Genomic DNA, 18155 nt, shown 5'->3' with positions numbered 1-18155 from the left:
ACACACTACTTTATATTCCTTCCAGAAATCGTAGTTATTTCTTTGTGCTCTCTGGTAACTAATTTTTCTTTTCTATTTCTTGAGGTGGGTTTTGGTTGGGGTTTTTTTGTCCATTCTTGTCTGACCACTGCTAAGATCTTAATCTCTGTGGTACCTAGTGCCAGTAAATTGCAAAAGTAGGTGTGTTAGAATGACCTTTTGCTGATTATATTTTCTGCCTTTCAGTTTCACATAAACTTACCTTGCTTTTGTAAAAAACAATAGAAAAAAAAAGTTCTTTTTCCCTGAGGTATAATTTCTCTGTAATACACATACATGAGCCATGATGGTTAGTGGCTTAGTCCGAGTTAAGCAAGATTCAAGTATGGGTCCTACACTCATTGATATTTTTATTAACTCCATAAATATTGATGTGCATTGCTGGTTATATTTTTTTGTTTTAATACTTTCCTGAACACTGGTAGTGTAGTCAGCACTAAGTTGCAAGATGGGCAAAGAAATATTTTGCAAGAATTAGAAGTAATTATTTTTTTTATACCTAGCTAGTCAGGATGATTATTTTTATACCAATGTCCAGTTTGTCAGTAGGCTATGACAATCATCAACTCCATTCTATCATCCTAATCTGGTTCTGGCCAACCAATGTTGGACCTTTAGATGAGTCTCCTACATATTTACATTGTCTACCTGCCATCACAATTTTGTGGTTTTCTTTTCTCTGCAAATCTTAAACTTTATTTTCATTGTACTTCTTGTCTTGTGAACTGTAATCTTTAGACAGGGATTTCCAGAAGCACCAGAATTTGGAAGTGGAATGCAATGGGAACTGTGCCTCTAATTGTTATTTAAAATACTGCTCAGAATTCTTAATTCTTCTCTTCCCTGAATTCTAGTCTTTCAGGGAGCCTCTGATATCAATAAAACACTGCTTTCCAGGAAAAAATTAAAAAAATTTGGACCTGAATCTTGTGATTCCTTAATCACCCCTGGTTTAAAAAACAGCCCATAAATACTCCACTACAAAACAGTTATCAATTTCATTTCTCAGATAAATTCAAACTTTACCATTCTGTTAGTCAGTGAAATTAATTTAATGAAGTTTAATAATGCCTTTCTTACAGTGGAAAGACTTCAAATTCAAATTAAAAAAAAAAAAGCAAACACAGTAACTTTTATTTCACTTTCCTTTTTACATCTTTTTCTCAATTATTCTTTTTCCTCTTGACAGAACCCCCACCTTGATTTCTTTTGCCTTCCTTTCTTTGATAATGAGAGTCCTTAGGAAGCCTTCAACTTTGTTTTAAGCAGAAGCTTCACTTCTTTAAATAATTCCTACTTTCCTTCTCCTTTCTCCTTAGCATTAGTATTGTCTATATATTCTAGTTCCATAACTGCTGTCTTTCATTTAGGATTTGTAAACTCCCTGTGTGCAATAAACATCTCATTTTTAAGCTCTCTCTTCATGCCTTTACTCATATTTTACCGAGCAGATTTCTGGTGGTCTTCTTTTCTTTCCTTCTTTCTTTTTTTTTTTTTTTTTTTTTTTTTTTGGCTTATGCAGTCTGATTTAGAAGTTTGCCATATTGTAGAAACTGAGTAAGAAACGTCTTAGAAGCATGGGATCAAATATGGAGGTACTTATTTAGTAGTCCTTTCAATTTCTCAGCATTTACCTGCTTAGTAGACTTCCTAGAAGATAATGGTAAAATCTATTCTCTCTCCTTAGAAATGTGTAGAAATGCTGTAAATTTGTAGAGGATATTTACAGTACAAATTACTTATTATCGTCAGCAAAATGCTGAACCTAGTTTACCTTAGAAATCACAACTGCTGTCACAATTTTAGGAATAAGGCTGTCTCTCTGTAAGCCACATCTGGTTATATGACCACGTGAATACTACTGGACAAGCATTTTGTCCAATAAAAGATAGCGAGATGATTCTGTACTATTAATACTTTTGTGCTCAGAAAATGGATATAATATGGATATAATGGATAAGAAAGGGGGTTACAGTTCTGAAGTAATTAAAATTTACCAGGGTTTGATACCTAGTAGAAAACATGAATATTCTTTTGAACATCCTTTCAACATAATATTTTTTCCCACACAGATACCTCTGTACATCTTACCAGAATGCAAAATATGCCTCAGAAAAAGAGCTGTCGACCCACCATACATTAATGCATAGCATATATTTACCCAGTCAGAGGAAAACAGAAACTAATTAAACCTATGTTATAAGCTGAAAGAATGCAAAACAGCCTCAGTCTGGAAACCCTTAGACACCTTAGAATAGAATGGTACCCAGGCAAAAAGCCATGCAGAGAGATGGGGTACTTGAGCAGTGGCACAGCTCTATATGAATTTGAAATTCTTTAATGACTTCCAAAGAAGAGCTCGCTCATATCCTGCAAAATTATGGTGCAGGTAGATAAAGCTCATAATCTTAATACTGTGTCACATCCAAATTTTTAATCTGACATTGATGCTTTCTTTCAAATAATCAGTGAGAAAAGGCACTGTATTAGAAATGAATAAATCAGTACAATACTCATGATTATATTTTAAACATTTTTCAGTATGCTGAACTTTACTTGATGGCCTATATGTGAAAATACACAGCACAATGGAACTTGTTCACGTGCAGACCTAGATACTAAAACCTACTTTTCTGAGTATGGTGCTGATAGGATACTTTTTATCCACATGAGAGAAAGTATTTGACTGCAGTTTCAAGAGTTCTGGCTTTTTCCAGTTCTGTCACTAACCTGTTAGTTATATTAGGAATGTCATTTTGAATCTATATACATCAATTTTCCTATCTGCAGAAATAATAGTCATGATATAACCCATCCTTGTATAAAGTTTATGTATCTGCTGATGAAAGGATGATAGCATCATTATGTTTAACTGTTAGGAAAGGGAAGGGGCCTCCTCCTCATTTGTGAACTGGATAAACTATTTGGAAGCTGCCATGTCAACAAAGGAGTACTCTTACAGATGGATATACACAGGTACAGCCACGCAAACGACAAACTAGTTACATTATGGTGACAAAATCAAGGGATATGTCAAAAGGTAGAATGATTAATTCGCAAAATAACTGGTGACAATGTAGGTCTAACTCATTCTTTCAGTGTCTTAAATTCACTGATTTATTTTTTTTTTAACTGGGGAGATGTTGTATTGAGTAGCAATAGAAGTGCAGTAGTCCTTCAAGAAACATTATTAAAAATTCAACAAACAGTTTATAATGAGGAAACTAGGAAAAATCAGGTATGTACCATGAATTTCTTTCCAGTATAGATATAAATCCTGTGTTCAGAAGTGAAGTAAATCAGTATAGGTGTCACCATTTATGTGTGCAGAGCGCTATTTATCTTAATATTATCTGCGTGAGAAGAAGGCTTCTCTCAAAAGTGAACATAAAATCATGACGTTAAAAGTAAATTTCTGAGATGAAATCCTGGCTTCATCAAAGCCACTAAGCCAGATTTCAGTATGATACATGCATCTAATACACTATGCAAAAAACTTCAATTTTTTACTGGGTTTTTTTCTATTCACAGGTATAACGTCTGAGTATTTCCCTGTTCTTGCAGTATGCAATCTTAATAACTTATATTTTCTTAAAATGTAAGGAAACACACATGTAGGCCTGGCTCATTAGTGTAATTCTACTGATTTCCATGCCCAAGTGTTTTAAAAATTTGACTAGTGGTGAGAGTGATTAAGAAGAAAACCTGGACCAGGGAAGTACTTGTGTATAATTTTGCATAATGAGAATACTCACGCATGCAAATTTGACATATTCTGCAGGATCAGAACTTTTTTCTATTTGTTAAACACAGCTGAAAGATACTGCTTTCCTAACCCCTTGAAATTATTATGGACATGCATATGTATTTTTCTATGTATTAGTTAACTGTCGAACACCACATACCTAATCTTTTTGAACAGACTACAGAATGATAATTTACGAGATGCTGCTTAATTCACTTTGAGGTTACATATTTAAAAAATTACCTAAATGCAGATTTTAAAAGGCACTTAGAACTTGCTTTCATTAAATTTAGCAGGATAGGGAGTAGAATGATACATTATCGCATGTAATTTCATCATCTGTGTTTTGAATTACGAAAATAATTCAAGAGCTATGTATAACAGATACACAGAGGCACTTCCTAAATTTTAAGTGCTTAATTTTAAAGCCTGATAGTCTTTTAGTAGGGTTTGAGGGTTTGGAGCATGTGAGGAGTGGGGGTACGTTGTTTTTTTTAAAGAGAAAACAGGTTAAAAAAAAAAAGAGAAAATCCATTCTGAGACATTGACTTACATGTAACTTATTTAGATACACACTTGGAACCTTGGAACCATTAGACCCACCACAAGGATTTCTGTCATATGGATGAGTAAATAATAACAATTTTAGGTTTCCTTTGCTGTGGGATATTTGTCAAGGAGCTTCAAAAATATTTCTCAAGTCAGTGCCCAGGAAGACCCAGTAATGAATGTTGGGCTGTTACAGAGTTGTTGCATTGGATGGCAAAGATGTGTCTATAGATTTTTTACCCAAGACAGTCGTTCTTGCCTTGTTTTTTTCCTTCTAATTTGTCTTTTTTTCATTGCTGACTTTTCCACACTTGTGTTCTGTAATCCTTTCTTTTACTATGACCAACTCTTCTTTCTGGTCCTCCAACTTCATATTCCAGCATAAGCTTCCTCTCCCATCCTCTCTTAGGCTTCCTTTCCACAGTCGCCATTGAGTCTTGTGTTTGTCTCCACAGATCCTTGTCCGATTACCTTTTTCCTCTCTCTCTCTATTCCCTTTTGTATCTAGATATTCCTTGCCAGTATTCCTCAGATTATGAATCTCCTAGTTGAAATCTCCTCCAAATTTGGCCTGGTTTAGTGTACTATTTAGGTAGTTCTTGAATCCAGAGTCTTAATGTACTTATTCTCTGTATCCTTTCTTACTGTCACATGTATTTTCACTTCTTTTAATTACGTAAATTCTGAGAGTTAGGGCCCATCTAGTGCCCCTTAATCCATCTTCTTTATTCTTACTCAGTTCGCCTTTGTCAATTCACAACTTTTTTCTTCTAATGTTTTCTCTCTGCTCTCAGTGTCAGTCTATTTGTCAAGTCATTCTAGGCTCTTGTGCCACCTATGTCAGGGTATTGCCAAGTTAGCCTTAGTTTCTCTCACCTTAACTCCAAGTCAGTCTCATCTCTCTCTCGGGTTTTAATTCCAGCCCTCTGCCTCTTCTCTCAGTCTCCTTTCTATAGGAGCTTTCGTTCTTCCCCTCTCCATGGTTCCTGTAGCTAGGCTCTATCTGCTACAGAGAGCATGAAACAAGCAGGCTCTTAAGTTCCCTGACCTAGCATGATCTTCAACATTATTTTTAGGAACAGTCTTGCTTAGCTCAGTGTAACCTCATGGTAAAGCATGTTTCCATGCTGACTGGTATTTTAGGGAATATAGCCAAAAAAAATCAAGAAGTTCTCCTCCGATCGTGTAGAAACTTCCATTTGTATATTCTTGATCCAAATTTGGACAGATCCTAAAAGCAAGGTTCTGTTATTTGGTGGACTTCAAGTCCCCTCTGCAAAGGGCAACATAAATATTTCACATATTTTCTTAGAAGTGACCGACCTTTCAGAAAACTTCAGCCAAAGGCAGATACTCTGTATGTAAAATTTCATCCTAAATGGTCAAAATTGGGGAAATAGATAAGGACCTGAAATAAAGATTGGGCTTTAATAACCAATGGTGCTAAAAGTCCTGTTTGTAGTTAGGAAAATGTTATATTTTACAGTAACATATTTGGAGCATTATGTTTATTATGTTGTTTATTTCAAGTGTGTAGAATGGCAATTAATAAATGTTTATAACTTATTCTTGTAAATGCTTATCTATCTGAACCCCTTCATGTGACTGAGTCACACTTTAGAGTTCAGATTATTCAGATATGTCATTGTCAGCATGATCTGGTTAGAACAACATCAATGTTTGATAAACAAAGATATTTAAGTTCATTGTTTCTATAAAATTTTAAGATTAGTCTCTAGTCCTACCAACTTGAAGTCAAGGAGATTTACAGACAAAGTTAATCAGTTGCTTACAAAAAAAATATAAATTAATCATGAGTATGTTTTATCTTCAAATGTCCATATGGAAAGGAGATATATCTTTACATATTATGTGGGATTTCATATAAGATGCTCCTGAGGCTTCTCAATGCTATTCAAATATAAGTGTGAAATAGAAAAAGTTAATGTAAAATTGCAATACAATAAGTATATTTTTGTTTTGACGTAAAGAATGCAACCAGAAAAAAAATTTTGATCCGACTTCAACATAGCCATAAGTAATATTATTAAAAAGTAACTTTTCTGAGATGGTAGCATTTACCTTTTTCACAGACCTGCTGAACCTAGCTTCTTTCTAGAGCTTAAATTGATGTAAACGCTTTACTGCTAAGGATTCGTTCTGGTCACTTTCATTAAAATGTTGAAGTTTTTTCTCCATGCCTTCTTATGCTGTATTTGCTCTTAAGTGATACAATATGGTAAGGACTTTGAAATAAATTATATCTCCAGACACACAATGTTAGGTGGATCGATAAATGCCCTATGACGTCTACTATACATCATAAAATTTCTATCATAACCTGTTTAACAAAGCTTTTCTTCTTGAACACCAAGAATTTCATTCAAAGCATTTTACATATTGCATTACTTATCAAAACAGAGGATATGTAAACCTTGACATTTGTTAAAAGACCCAGACTTTAACCAAAAAAGACCAGAACAAATCAATAGCAGAAAACAGATTAAACAACACAAAAGTGACTGCTTAGAAATGGAAGCATGTGAACTTAACCCAAGACAAGCTTTCAGCACATACTCAAAAGAAATGGTTATTTGATATATACAGGCACCTGAAAATCTCTCAGACTATACTGGAGCTTCATATAGTCAAATATTGCAATTAATACAAGTACAGTATAATAACTGTTACAGCCTGTCTTCCAAAGCCTAGTTTGGGATAGGAGAAATTAAACTGCTTTTCTTGGCTAAGATTTTGTTCCCACATGAGTGGGTATTAGAATAACTGTATATCATGTTAAATTATACATAATACACTTGCCAGGTTCTATTTAATTCTAGTACCAGTAATGGTAAAAAAATTTAATAATAATAATAATAATAATTATTATTATTATTATTATTATTACTGTTGTTCTTGTTGTTGCTGCTGTTACTAATGTAAAAAATATCAGTACTTTATAGAGTAAAACCAATGTAATAATAGTTCTAATTTATATTTAGTAAAGATACTTATATCTTGAAACAATGTGAATCTTTCTGTTGTTGCCTTTGAGTAAGGCGCACTACAAATACACTCATGGAACATAACATGAAAAAGAAGTATTATGATCACGCTTACAGTTATTCATAAATCACAAATACACATGTGCATAACTATGTGTGTATATATGCATATTAGTGAAATATATGCCTAGCAGATCTCTTTATATTTATAGCAGAATACGACTGTAAATGTCACCTTTTATTATACCTATTATCAAAAAGTTCTGATAATAATAATTTTATTCACTCATATATGCTGATACGTGAACTGTTTGTTTGCAAGACACATTGCAGTTTAGGGAAAAATGGATGTATTGCAAATCCAAGCTTGCTGTGAAAACTGTTCACATCGTTAGTAATGCTGTAAGAGAAAGATATAAGCGCTCTCAAAAAAAATTTTGAGGTGTAAAGTAAGACTTTCAAATAAAGTACACCCTGAAGAACAGTTGAAGGATCTCACGGAGATTTTGAATATTTTAATAATACCTGAATATCTGACCTTGCAGCACTTCAGGTGTGTGCTTGGTAGAACATTTTTAAAAATGCAAAATATTTTCATTTGCTATCATTCATTGTTTTTTGTTGAATCTTTGCTTTATTTTTCCATACATTGAACTAAGTATCCTCCCCACCTTTTATTATTTTCTCCCCTTTTCTTAAAATAAACAAAATCTCATGAAGCAGTAAAATTGCACAACTTCCCCTGAGCAGGTATAAATGTATTTACCTCCAAGGAGAAGAAGTAAAGCACAATAAATGTAAGTAAAGACAACAAATATAAGTGAAACAAATATAGTAAGGATTCAGTTATCTATTCATTTTAATATGTTTTGTTTGGTTTGGTTTTGGTCTTTTTTTTTTTAAGAACAATGAGACTGTATTTTTAAGGAACATTTCTGGGTTCACTCTCTTAATTCAAAGAAGTGGCATTGTCATCCCTTACCTGACTCTCTTGTCTTCCCTCATCCCCTAGATCTAGACAAAATTCTAACCATTTGGTAGTGGAGCTGTCTTTTTGAATATTTCTAAAGGAAAAAAATTGCCTGTTTGAATAATGTAGAATCAGAAAACCTGTTGTAAACACAGGTATTGACAACAAAATAACTGAGTTTTAGTCTTAATTTATATGCAGTATTTTTACTTCTTGCAAGACTGTACCTAAATGCTTACTTAAGTACAAAGCTACTCTTACTTCACCACAAGAGTATTCATACCTAGTTTTTTCACTGAAATAGCAAAAGACATGAATTAAAAATAAGCATAGTAATTTGTGGGCACATGTCTAATAAATCAGGTAAGTCCTATATTTGCAATGCATTCCATTCCTATATTTTCATTTTTCTTTCTGTTCGTTCTTGCATAAACTCTAGGAGAAAGAACTGCAATAAAAACTTTTCTTATATTTGACTAATACCTTCACTGTAAATGAGGTGTTTCTTTGCTTTATGACACAATTTTTCAACCATAATTAACATTTAAGCCACTAGCAGTCTGTAAGTATAATGTCTGAGAATTAGGTATAATATGAATAGGAGTAAGCAAACTTCACTATGCCTATATGCCAGTCTGACTGATATCTGTATTTGAGAATTCTTCTTCAGGGAATAGGCTGTTGGATCTCCTTGCCAGTTCTATCTTTCATCACTCCAGTTAGACCCAAAACTGGAACAGTAGTGTTGATAATAATACCCATCTCTCAGTACTAGTTAGTAGATCTCAAAAGTGCTTTATCAGAAGAGCAAACATGGTTATGCCCATTTCAAAGATGGGACATACAAAGGGACTGATTTACAGTGATTTACAACAAACCTGTCTTGTAGATATTTCATTCTAAATTAGTTGATCATTCCTTACAATGGTTTTATTTTATTTGGCTGAAAGTGCTGAGAACTGTGTGAATGATGGAAAAAAGAATACAGAGTAGTCTATGCTTTAGTTCAGTTTGTCTAGGTCACTACTGTATAGTAAAGTTTAAAGCAGGCCCTAGGAAATCTAACCGGCACTTCAGGCTAGATAAAGAAGGGAGCTGTGACTGTCAGACTTTGGGATAGCCTCAGATTTGTTAAACCTGCATTCAAGGGAGCAGAGAGTCTACACCTTTAGAGTATCTGGGATTTTGCAAAAATACCTTCAGGCTGAGGAAGTTATCCTGCTCTATTACTGAGGGTCTACAAATCCTGAGCTATGATTCTCACAGACGTCGAAGACGTTGTTTTGTCAGACAGCTTATATGCACTCAAAATTAATAAGTTATTACATTTTAGTCACAAAATATTTGACTACGCTACCCTCTCAACAATGTTTAAATCAGTTACAATTAAAAATAAAAAAAAATAAATTTGTGAACTTTTGACTCTGAAGTTTAGACAAGCAGAATTCATGCTATGACAGATGTGGCTGTTATTCTGCCAAAATAAAAGGATATATTAGTAATTTATGAAGACTTTTCACAAGTTTCTTGCAGCAACTTATGGCAAGTCTTTGTGCTTTTTTTATGGAGTAGTAATATACATTTCATAGTAATGGAAGGACAGTATATCCCTTCCAATGAATTGCATATAGTTATAAGTGGAAAATCAGAAAAACCTACATTTACAGATTCCTGAAGTCCATCATGAAAATAATATTTAGCAGTACAGACAGGTTCATAAACAAGTGAGGTTTTTAGCCCAGAAATAATCCAGATTAGGCAATTAGGATGAGGTTGACTTCCTGATTTGCTACATTGACTCTATCACTTCTAAACTAATTTTCAACTTTAGTACTGATGCTTTTGTTCTGGCATTTGTATTTATTCTGTTTTTAAAATAATGTAATAAAAAATATTTGTTTTGTCAAAATATAGAAATAAATAACTGGTATATCTAGTTTACCTTTATCATTGATACAGCCTTGAAGATGAGTGCATAGGACAGTCAGTCTCATGCATAAGTTCGCCCCAAACTTCTTTTCCAGTCTAAACATGCAATAGCTATTCCCCCCCCCCACTTTTCTTTTTAGCAAAGAACATCTTCCAGTCTTAAACCTTTTTGTTGTTTAACAATGCTTACTACTTCAGAAAACTTCTCTTTAAATTAAAGGGATGCATTTTTTTTAATATTATTACCACATTAGATTTATTTTGAAGTTTCACTAATTAACCACTTCATTTACTAATTTGAGGGTTTCAGCCTTCAGTGAATACATTATGGTTACCAGTCAAAAGAATTTATGGAAAGTTTACTGCTTGATTAAATAACTTTCTTCTCTGCTCTTTAACAAAAGCCTTTCTGCACTAGAGATATCTGCTAGCATTTCAGGTGTTAAATAAAAGGATCCAAAGGCGAGGAAACTGGGAATGCTGTAAAGGCAAGACGTTAGTATTTTAAACCTTTATCAGGTAGACCTAGAGTAAGTTACATATTTTAAGAAAAAAACCAATTGACTACATCTGTAGAGCCATAAGAAAACAGAGATCATGTTAAAAATATTTGAAAGCCCTTGATTGCAAAAAGAGAGAACTATTTAGTAAGATACATTTGCAATAATTTAAAACTTCATAAAAAAGGGAAGTGCAGGCTGGGAAAAGCTCCTGACATTTCGATCTAGCAGACTACAGAAAAGCATCCATGAGAAAATTCCTACTGTTTGTAATTTATAGCTATGTTGGATATATTAGTAGATTGAATGATACTCAGTCATATGATTTAAGCTTTGTTTTAATTTTGGGGGACTATTTTTTGTGAGAAGTTTAATTTTGCTATTGAAAAGTACTGAAAAGTTAAAAAATCAAAAATACTTACTAAAAATATGTAGTTAGTAATCTTTTCCTTTGATAGGTGGCAAAAAGATATTTATAAAGTTTTTATTTGATAAACTAAGATTGCATGCTGATTTTATATATATATATATATATATATATAAAACTGCTGTACTGTGAACATCATATCACTCTCTTGCAGTTTAAGTTGTCTTCCATAGTTGCTTTCTTCCTTACAAACATCTAAGAAAGATATTTCCATCTGTAAAGTGTTGGTTTGTGTAAAATAAATATCATACCTTTGGTCAGGTCTACTGGTTATTTCATTTAAATAATTATCTTAAGTATTTTGTAGAAACTATTATCTAAATTACTGAAGCATCTGATGCATGACAAGAGAAGTGATTGTTTCACCTATTTCTATGTGCGCTTAAACTTGCTGTGACAGTGTACAGCATCCAAGTTTAAGTATTCTTGAGCTTTGAAAAAAAGAAATCTCTCTTTTATTTGGTCTAATATAGTAAGACAATTGTTAATTAGACGTATCGTCCGAACTAGTCCTCCATCCACTTGAAGGGTGAATGACATTACTAGTTTCTGTGTCAAAAGCATTGCGTGTCTCTGTATGTGTTTAAAATATGTTCAAAAGATACGGACAGTGGCACTTTTAAAAACAAGATAATTTTGTGTAGTAATTTTACTGTCTATTTTGATAAAGAGTTTGTTTTTAAAAAAGTACTACCTTGTGAAAATACTTGTATTACTTTTAAAACAGTGAGCAATACATAATTATAAAAGTTGGGTACTATCAAATTAGACATATTAATGTATATTATTATCTCAAAAAGAATATGATGCAGTGAAATTTGGGGAGTTATATTTGTTTGGTTTTTAATTTCACATGTCTGTTTATTGTTTAGAAAAGAATATATCTACTCCAGAAAAATCATGTTTGGGTCCATCTCATAAAGAACGGATATCATTTCGAGACCATCCAGTGCAGCTCAGCGGAGGATGGGGAGCAGGCAAAAAAAGGCAAAAGCTTAAAAATATTAGCTGAATTTTGGAGATAATTTAACTAGATGATTTAATCAAATATGGAAAGCATATGGAGAGCTGTTTCTTTTTAAGCCTGTGAATATGAATTTTTGGATTCTCGTTTATTACCAGTAATAACCAACAGTTTCAGTTAATTGCATTTGACTTATTTTATTATACATGGTTACAGTGGTTTGGGTTTTGGGGTGGTTTTTTTGGTCAAACTATTTTATACCTGTCAGTAAGTTATCATAGTTTGTGTTTTCAATTGCTTATATGTTCATGTGGTGTAGAATGCAGAACTCATTAACCCTACAAGGACTGTTGTACAGGGAATAAGTTTAGGCTTGCTTATAAGAACTGGTTGAGGTATGTAAATGTAATAATGGCTCATGCTCATGTGATGTATGCCACATATCAAAACACTGAATTCTCATTTTCTCACAAATAAAATCCATGCTTGCACACTGTGTTGTGAGCTATAACAGCCAGCAATGCCATTCTTAGAGAAGTCTGTTTAGAATATTTTACTGAAGCAGCAAAAATTCACAGTAACCTACAATTGGTGGGGACGCACCTATCTTTTTTTAGTGATGTGAGAAGTCCTCTAGAGCTTTCATCCTAAATTATGGTCATAATATGATAAAGCAACCTGTTACATTTTTATATTTTCAAAGACTTCTCACATTTTCCTAGAGGTTTAAAGAAAAAAATAAATTTACGAAGTTCTCATTTTGTTCTGGGGTAATATAACATTACATCTACATGACACTGGTAACCCAACTTTATTTGTTCATGTAGCCAGACTCCTTCAGACCCATGTGTAAAAGTTTTGTGGTGCAAGGAGATCTAAAGAAAGAGAAAAAGTATTATTATAACTATTCATGGGTATTTAACTCGGTACTTCTAGTGAATGCTTTGTCCATCACCATACAGGACAGAAAATGTTCCTTGATTCCAAAGCCTAACGTTATTTTAATGTTTTTCACTTTGAAGGTAGAAGTTGTTAATTGGATCTAGAGAAGTCTGTCTTTGGTATTTCCTCATCTGTTTTTGTCCAATATTGTGAAGCCTCAACCCCCTACAGACTGGGAGAGAGGTGGGGAGGGTAATAGGGCTTGAAACTTCAAGTCAGTAAAAAGCATAAATTCTTATGTTGTGGCTGGTTTTAAAATGTACTTCAATTACATATGACATTATTTTGTGAGGTGCTTTTTATGCTAACATACGCATGTGACTATGGATTGAAAGCTGTTATCACCATTTTTGTGAATACTCACATTCATTTTCAGATTAGAAGATGGCTAATCACATGGAAAACCTCCAGTAAATAACCTTGCTCATTTGAATCAGCGTGCTGTTTTCCGTATCATTTTACTTTTGAAAAGTCAGTGCAGCCTACTTCAGAAAAGATTTCTTTACCTTTCTGAGGAATGATGGTCAGTGAAGATTGCTCAGCCTGACTATAGAAATGCTGTGGTTGTCAGCACGGTATAAAACATCACTGGATGCTTATGTTATCTGGTTAGTTTCCCAATGTATGTAGTAAGTGTTAAACTGGATTTCCAGATCTGCTGTATAATGACTTTTAAATGTCACCCCCAAAGACTGGAGCTTTTGTGATTTCAATTGTATCATCAAGGATATAAGTTTTGTAGGAAAAACTTTGTTAGTTCAAAATGTCTGCCACTCTATGTGGCAATGTGGTCAGTAAATAGATACACCAGTGTTACGGGTGTTAACTGGAGATCAAAATACAAAATAAAGCAGTTCCCAGTTTAATGCTTCTTGCAGACTATTGCCTCGATTTGTCTAGAGTGTCCATAATATACTGCACATCACCACAGCTGTAAATAAGAGATACTTGTATTTCAGATTTCATAAATCTTTCTACATCTGTATCATCTATATCTAAAAAAGATCTGCTGTATAAAAGTTGTCATACCTGACCTCTTTTGCTTTCCAGGTGTTTCTGAATGAGAAATACCTTGAAGCCTAAATAAAATGTTTTGGCAACATTTTTAAAGGCATTTTATTTTGCAAAGAGAAAATAGTTGCGTTTTAACATACAATTTACTAAATTACAAATTGGAGTGACAATATTCACTGACATACCTTTTCAGGTCCATAATATGCTTAGCGTGCTATTCCATAAGTTGATATTGTCATGCATAGGTTAAGTGGTATACCCAACAGAAGTTAAGTTATAAAGTATGCCAAAACATGTTGCTGTTTTCATTACATAACATTGTGATGTTTAATAGCATGATGTCTTATTATTGTATCCAACACATTTTTTTAAGAACTGTAGTGTTGGAAGTACAGTGTGTCTGGTCAAATGTGGATAAATGTGCAGGGTGCAACTTCTCTTCGAGCTAGCAGAAAGACCTTTATTGCTTTCAGGAATAAGGAGAAGCAACCCTAAATCTAGGCAAATGCCTGCTGTTCATAGTCACATCTTACAGTGTGTAAGGTGAGAGGTAACACGAATGCTATGCATGGTGACATGTTTATGAATGAATTTTTCAAGCCCTGTTCTGCACAGCAGCAAGCTGTTCCATGCTTTCTTTCTTGGGTTTTCTTTTCCTTCTCTATTTTTTCTTTTTGGTTTTCTTGTTCTTTTTTTATTTTATTTTTTCCTTCTTTTCTTTCTCCCCTCCACCCCTACTCCTCGATACAGCAATTCCCATTTAGGACAAGAACATGTTCTTAAAAGTAAGTTTCTCTGGCAATCTGTTCTGTCAGAGTGGCTGTGAGTCACAGTGACAGGCCAGCAAAACCTGCACCACAAATTCCTGAAAGTGCATGTGTCTAGATGCGCTACTGCCTTTGTGGTGCTCCAGACCTCTTTGCAGCTCACTAACATCATCTCCTTGGCACTTTTTTCTGTTCCCTGTAGATCCTTTAACATGAAGGAGGAGGGACTTCATGTAAGTAAGTTCTTTAAAAAATCTTCCTTGGATGTATGAAGCTCGAGTCTCGGAAATGTAGAAAAGCATTCGTTCAAAATTAAGAATGAAACAACTGAGGTGCACTTATGCATTGATCCTTTGATGGATGTCATTCACCAAATCAAATTGCAAAGCTTTCTGCGAGCTCTCCCGAACGGATCCCTGGAGTGTCTTCTGTGCAACTTACCTGAAGGTCTGCACGGGAGATCTTTAAGCCCTCCCTCGTTTGAACGGTGGCATTAGGAGCATCATTACCTGCTGCGACAGACAAAATGCTCCCCAAAATGCATATTCTGAATGAGAACGAGGTGTTAATGGTACTCAGATAACCCACACCTGAATGACAAAACACAGTGAGGAAATGTTTCTCACTGAATAACGGGAAGATTTTTCCTACTTACATGTTAAGACACTCTTAAACAGTAACCATGCTGACTCAAAAGGTTATTGCTCAAATAGATTTCTTGTTTTAACAGATTTGTAAACAGCAGGGAGCCAGTGTATTTATAGCATAGACATCGCTTTGGTGCAGGGTGAGTTGGTGTCACATTTTGACTTAGTAAATCATTATAATGAATTATTAATAATCCTGTTATTCAAATATGCATTCATTAAAGGAGCATCCGGGATACGTAGTGTTTACATTTTTCAAAAACATGCCACAAGGGGTGTCCAAATCTGGCCTCGGACACACGGGTGCAAAACTGCCACTTGGTCTTCCACTATAATTGTACGCACTATGAGGAATATATTGGATTAATATCCTTTTGATTTTAGTGTCATATCATCATGATAATGGCAATGTATATTTATGGAGGTACAGTCTTTCCTTGCTACACGCTGAAATTACTCCCATTAGCATTAATGGAAGGCAGGCTAATATTTTGGGACAGTGCGCTATCTTAATACGCTTTTCTTTAATGAGAAAAACACGTATGAAAAGTAGCTATTACCACATGGCCCCAAAGAGACAGGAAAGGAACTCAACCATATTATAAAAGATTGAGTAGCCTGATATCACATCTGAGATCCAAGCTGTTTGTACTTAGCTGTACTAGCTGAAAAAAAAAAAAGACGCCAGCAAACTGTTGTTTTGTTTATTTCTTTTTACAGTCATAAGTGAAAAACAAATTAACTAATTTTATTTTTATAGGAGTTGCGAAAAGCATAGGAGCTTTGACTAGGAGTCTGTGGAAAGCAGATGAATCACAGTCACTGCTGATTTCATCATTGCATAAGGTCTTAGAGAATGGAAATCTTGGCCCACAGTGAACTACTGCAGCACTTGTCAGAGCCTGTGTAATACATATATATGAAAGCGGCGTGCCAACTGCTCATGGATGTCACTGTGGTTAAGCAGGAATGGGACACCTCTTCTCACACAGAGGCAGAAAAATATGCCTAGAGTAGGGAAAGAGACATGGGTATGGCCTGCAAGTGACAATATAGGTCAGTCCGAAGCAGCTCTTGGGTCTTATGGAGAACTGCTTCCCTGGTGTTCAAGGGAGATGGTGGACAGGAGAGTGCTGACCACATGTCCTTGGATCCATCCTCCAGGCACTTTCTGGGTGCCAAGTTGTGCTGAGGGTTTGTTAGCACTAAAATCCCTGTTGGAGAGATGTTCATGAAGTTCCATGATGGCCTATGGCCAAGGATTGGGTTTTCAAAGAGATTTTTGGTAGAAATATTGTGTAACTGCCCCATACTGGCCATCCTTACAAGGACTGGAAGTTGAAATGAATGATATTGTGAACTACACTGTTATTTGCAGAGCAGTTGGACAAATGGATTATTCTTCATGAGCACAGATGGACTTTCTCCGTTATTTTGGTGACATGGATGCTGACACAACAGGTTAGCACATACCTAGCTGCCAAGGACTAGCATTTGTTCCTCTCCTGGTCTTCACCTGAATGGTAAATAGATTTGTTTGGAGTTAGCAACCTTTTCTTAGTCTCTTAGCTGAATGATTGCTATTTATATAGCTAGTTATTTTTTTGCATCAAACACTAAAGGAGCCCAAATACCCAGGTAGATGCAAAATTACTTCTGGATGAAATGCAATTGGTTTCTCTTTAAGAATAAGCAGAAAAGAGCATTTTATATTGCTACAGCCAATGCCGATTTCACAAAGTTAAGATGTGATAAAAAAAGGTCTGTTAATAGCCGAGGGTCGGGTTTTCTTTATTCCTAGCACGTTCGTTTGTTAAATTACTCTTAGAGAAAGAAACCAGTGGTTAGCATTTGGGGTTTTTGCGAGGCATTACTTCAAGCCTGAACAGAACTAAGCACCCCCAGTTAGCTGAGCCACAGCCAGATATCCCGAGGTGCAAGAGAGCTTTTTAGGAGAGATCCCTATAGCTATTTGGTTAAAATTCTAGTAAAGAATAAATGCCTCTATTTCAAGTCAGCTTAATTTTCTGTGCTTGTGAGCCACGTTCTGAAAAGGAGAACGTAAGAAAAAAATAGAATGGGCTCTCTTTTTCCTGCTACATTCCGGTCATTAGATGAGAGCTGTCCCTTCAAAATTCCCTGTTTTCTGCCACCACCACTACCACGTGTAGGAGGTTCGAGAGGTTATTCATTGCGAGAACACAAGTCAGCCGTAAGCTTGACTCTAATTTGCCTAATAGGTTGCCATTCGCGCGATTTAATACAGTTCTCCAGCGATTTTCCTTTAAACGACAATTTCCTTAAAGTGAGAAAAGAAGGCGTGCGGCGGGGAAAAAAAAAAAAGGCAGCCCGGCTAGGCGAGCGCCGGGAGAGAAGAAGAGAATAAATACATCGACCACGCAGTCTCAATAAGTGGTAATTTCTGGTGGCCTTTGCTCTTCCCTCGCAGTTTTTTCTTAATTCGCGGCTTCTTTGGAAAATACCGGGCGCGGGGGAGGGGGTCAGCCCACGGGAGCGGCAGCGGAGGGACCCCCCCTTGTCAAATCCTTACCTACAGTCCTTTCCCATTTTACGAGGAAGGGCTTCATTCTTCATTGCGGGTTCAGCCCCCTTGATTTCTGTGCGACTTTTGCCTGGGGGAAAAAAAAAAAACACCA

At 35.0% G+C, this 18155-nt stretch overlaps 1 protein-coding gene across 7 annotated transcripts in view; it reads left to right on the top strand.

The window, feature by feature from the left end:
• The window catches only part of LRRIQ1 (leucine rich repeats and IQ motif containing 1), a 114608-nt gene extending 101105 nt beyond the window's left edge, over positions 1-13503 (top strand). For 6 of the 7 annotated variants that reach the window (XM_052774560.1, XM_052774561.1, XM_052774559.1 and 3 more), the window contains one exon: positions 12037-13503. In XM_052774560.1, coding sequence (XP_052630520.1) covers positions 12037-12176 — 140 coding nt within the window. In that variant the 3' untranslated portion in view covers positions 12177-13503. The remainder of the gene's footprint in view (positions 1-12036) is intronic. The other variant, XR_008233105.1, reaches the window with a different exon arrangement.
• Positions 13504-18155: the final 4652 nt, after the last annotated feature.

Source organism: Harpia harpyja, chromosome 23 (genome assembly GCF_026419915.1).
Source record: "Harpia harpyja isolate bHarHar1 chromosome 23, bHarHar1 primary haplotype, whole genome shotgun sequence".
In the NCBI taxonomy this organism is placed as follows: Eukaryota; Metazoa; Chordata; class Aves; order Accipitriformes; family Accipitridae; genus Harpia; species Harpia harpyja.
The sequence above is the reverse complement of the archived record's forward strand: the minus strand, read 5'-3'. Positions and strand labels throughout refer to the sequence as shown.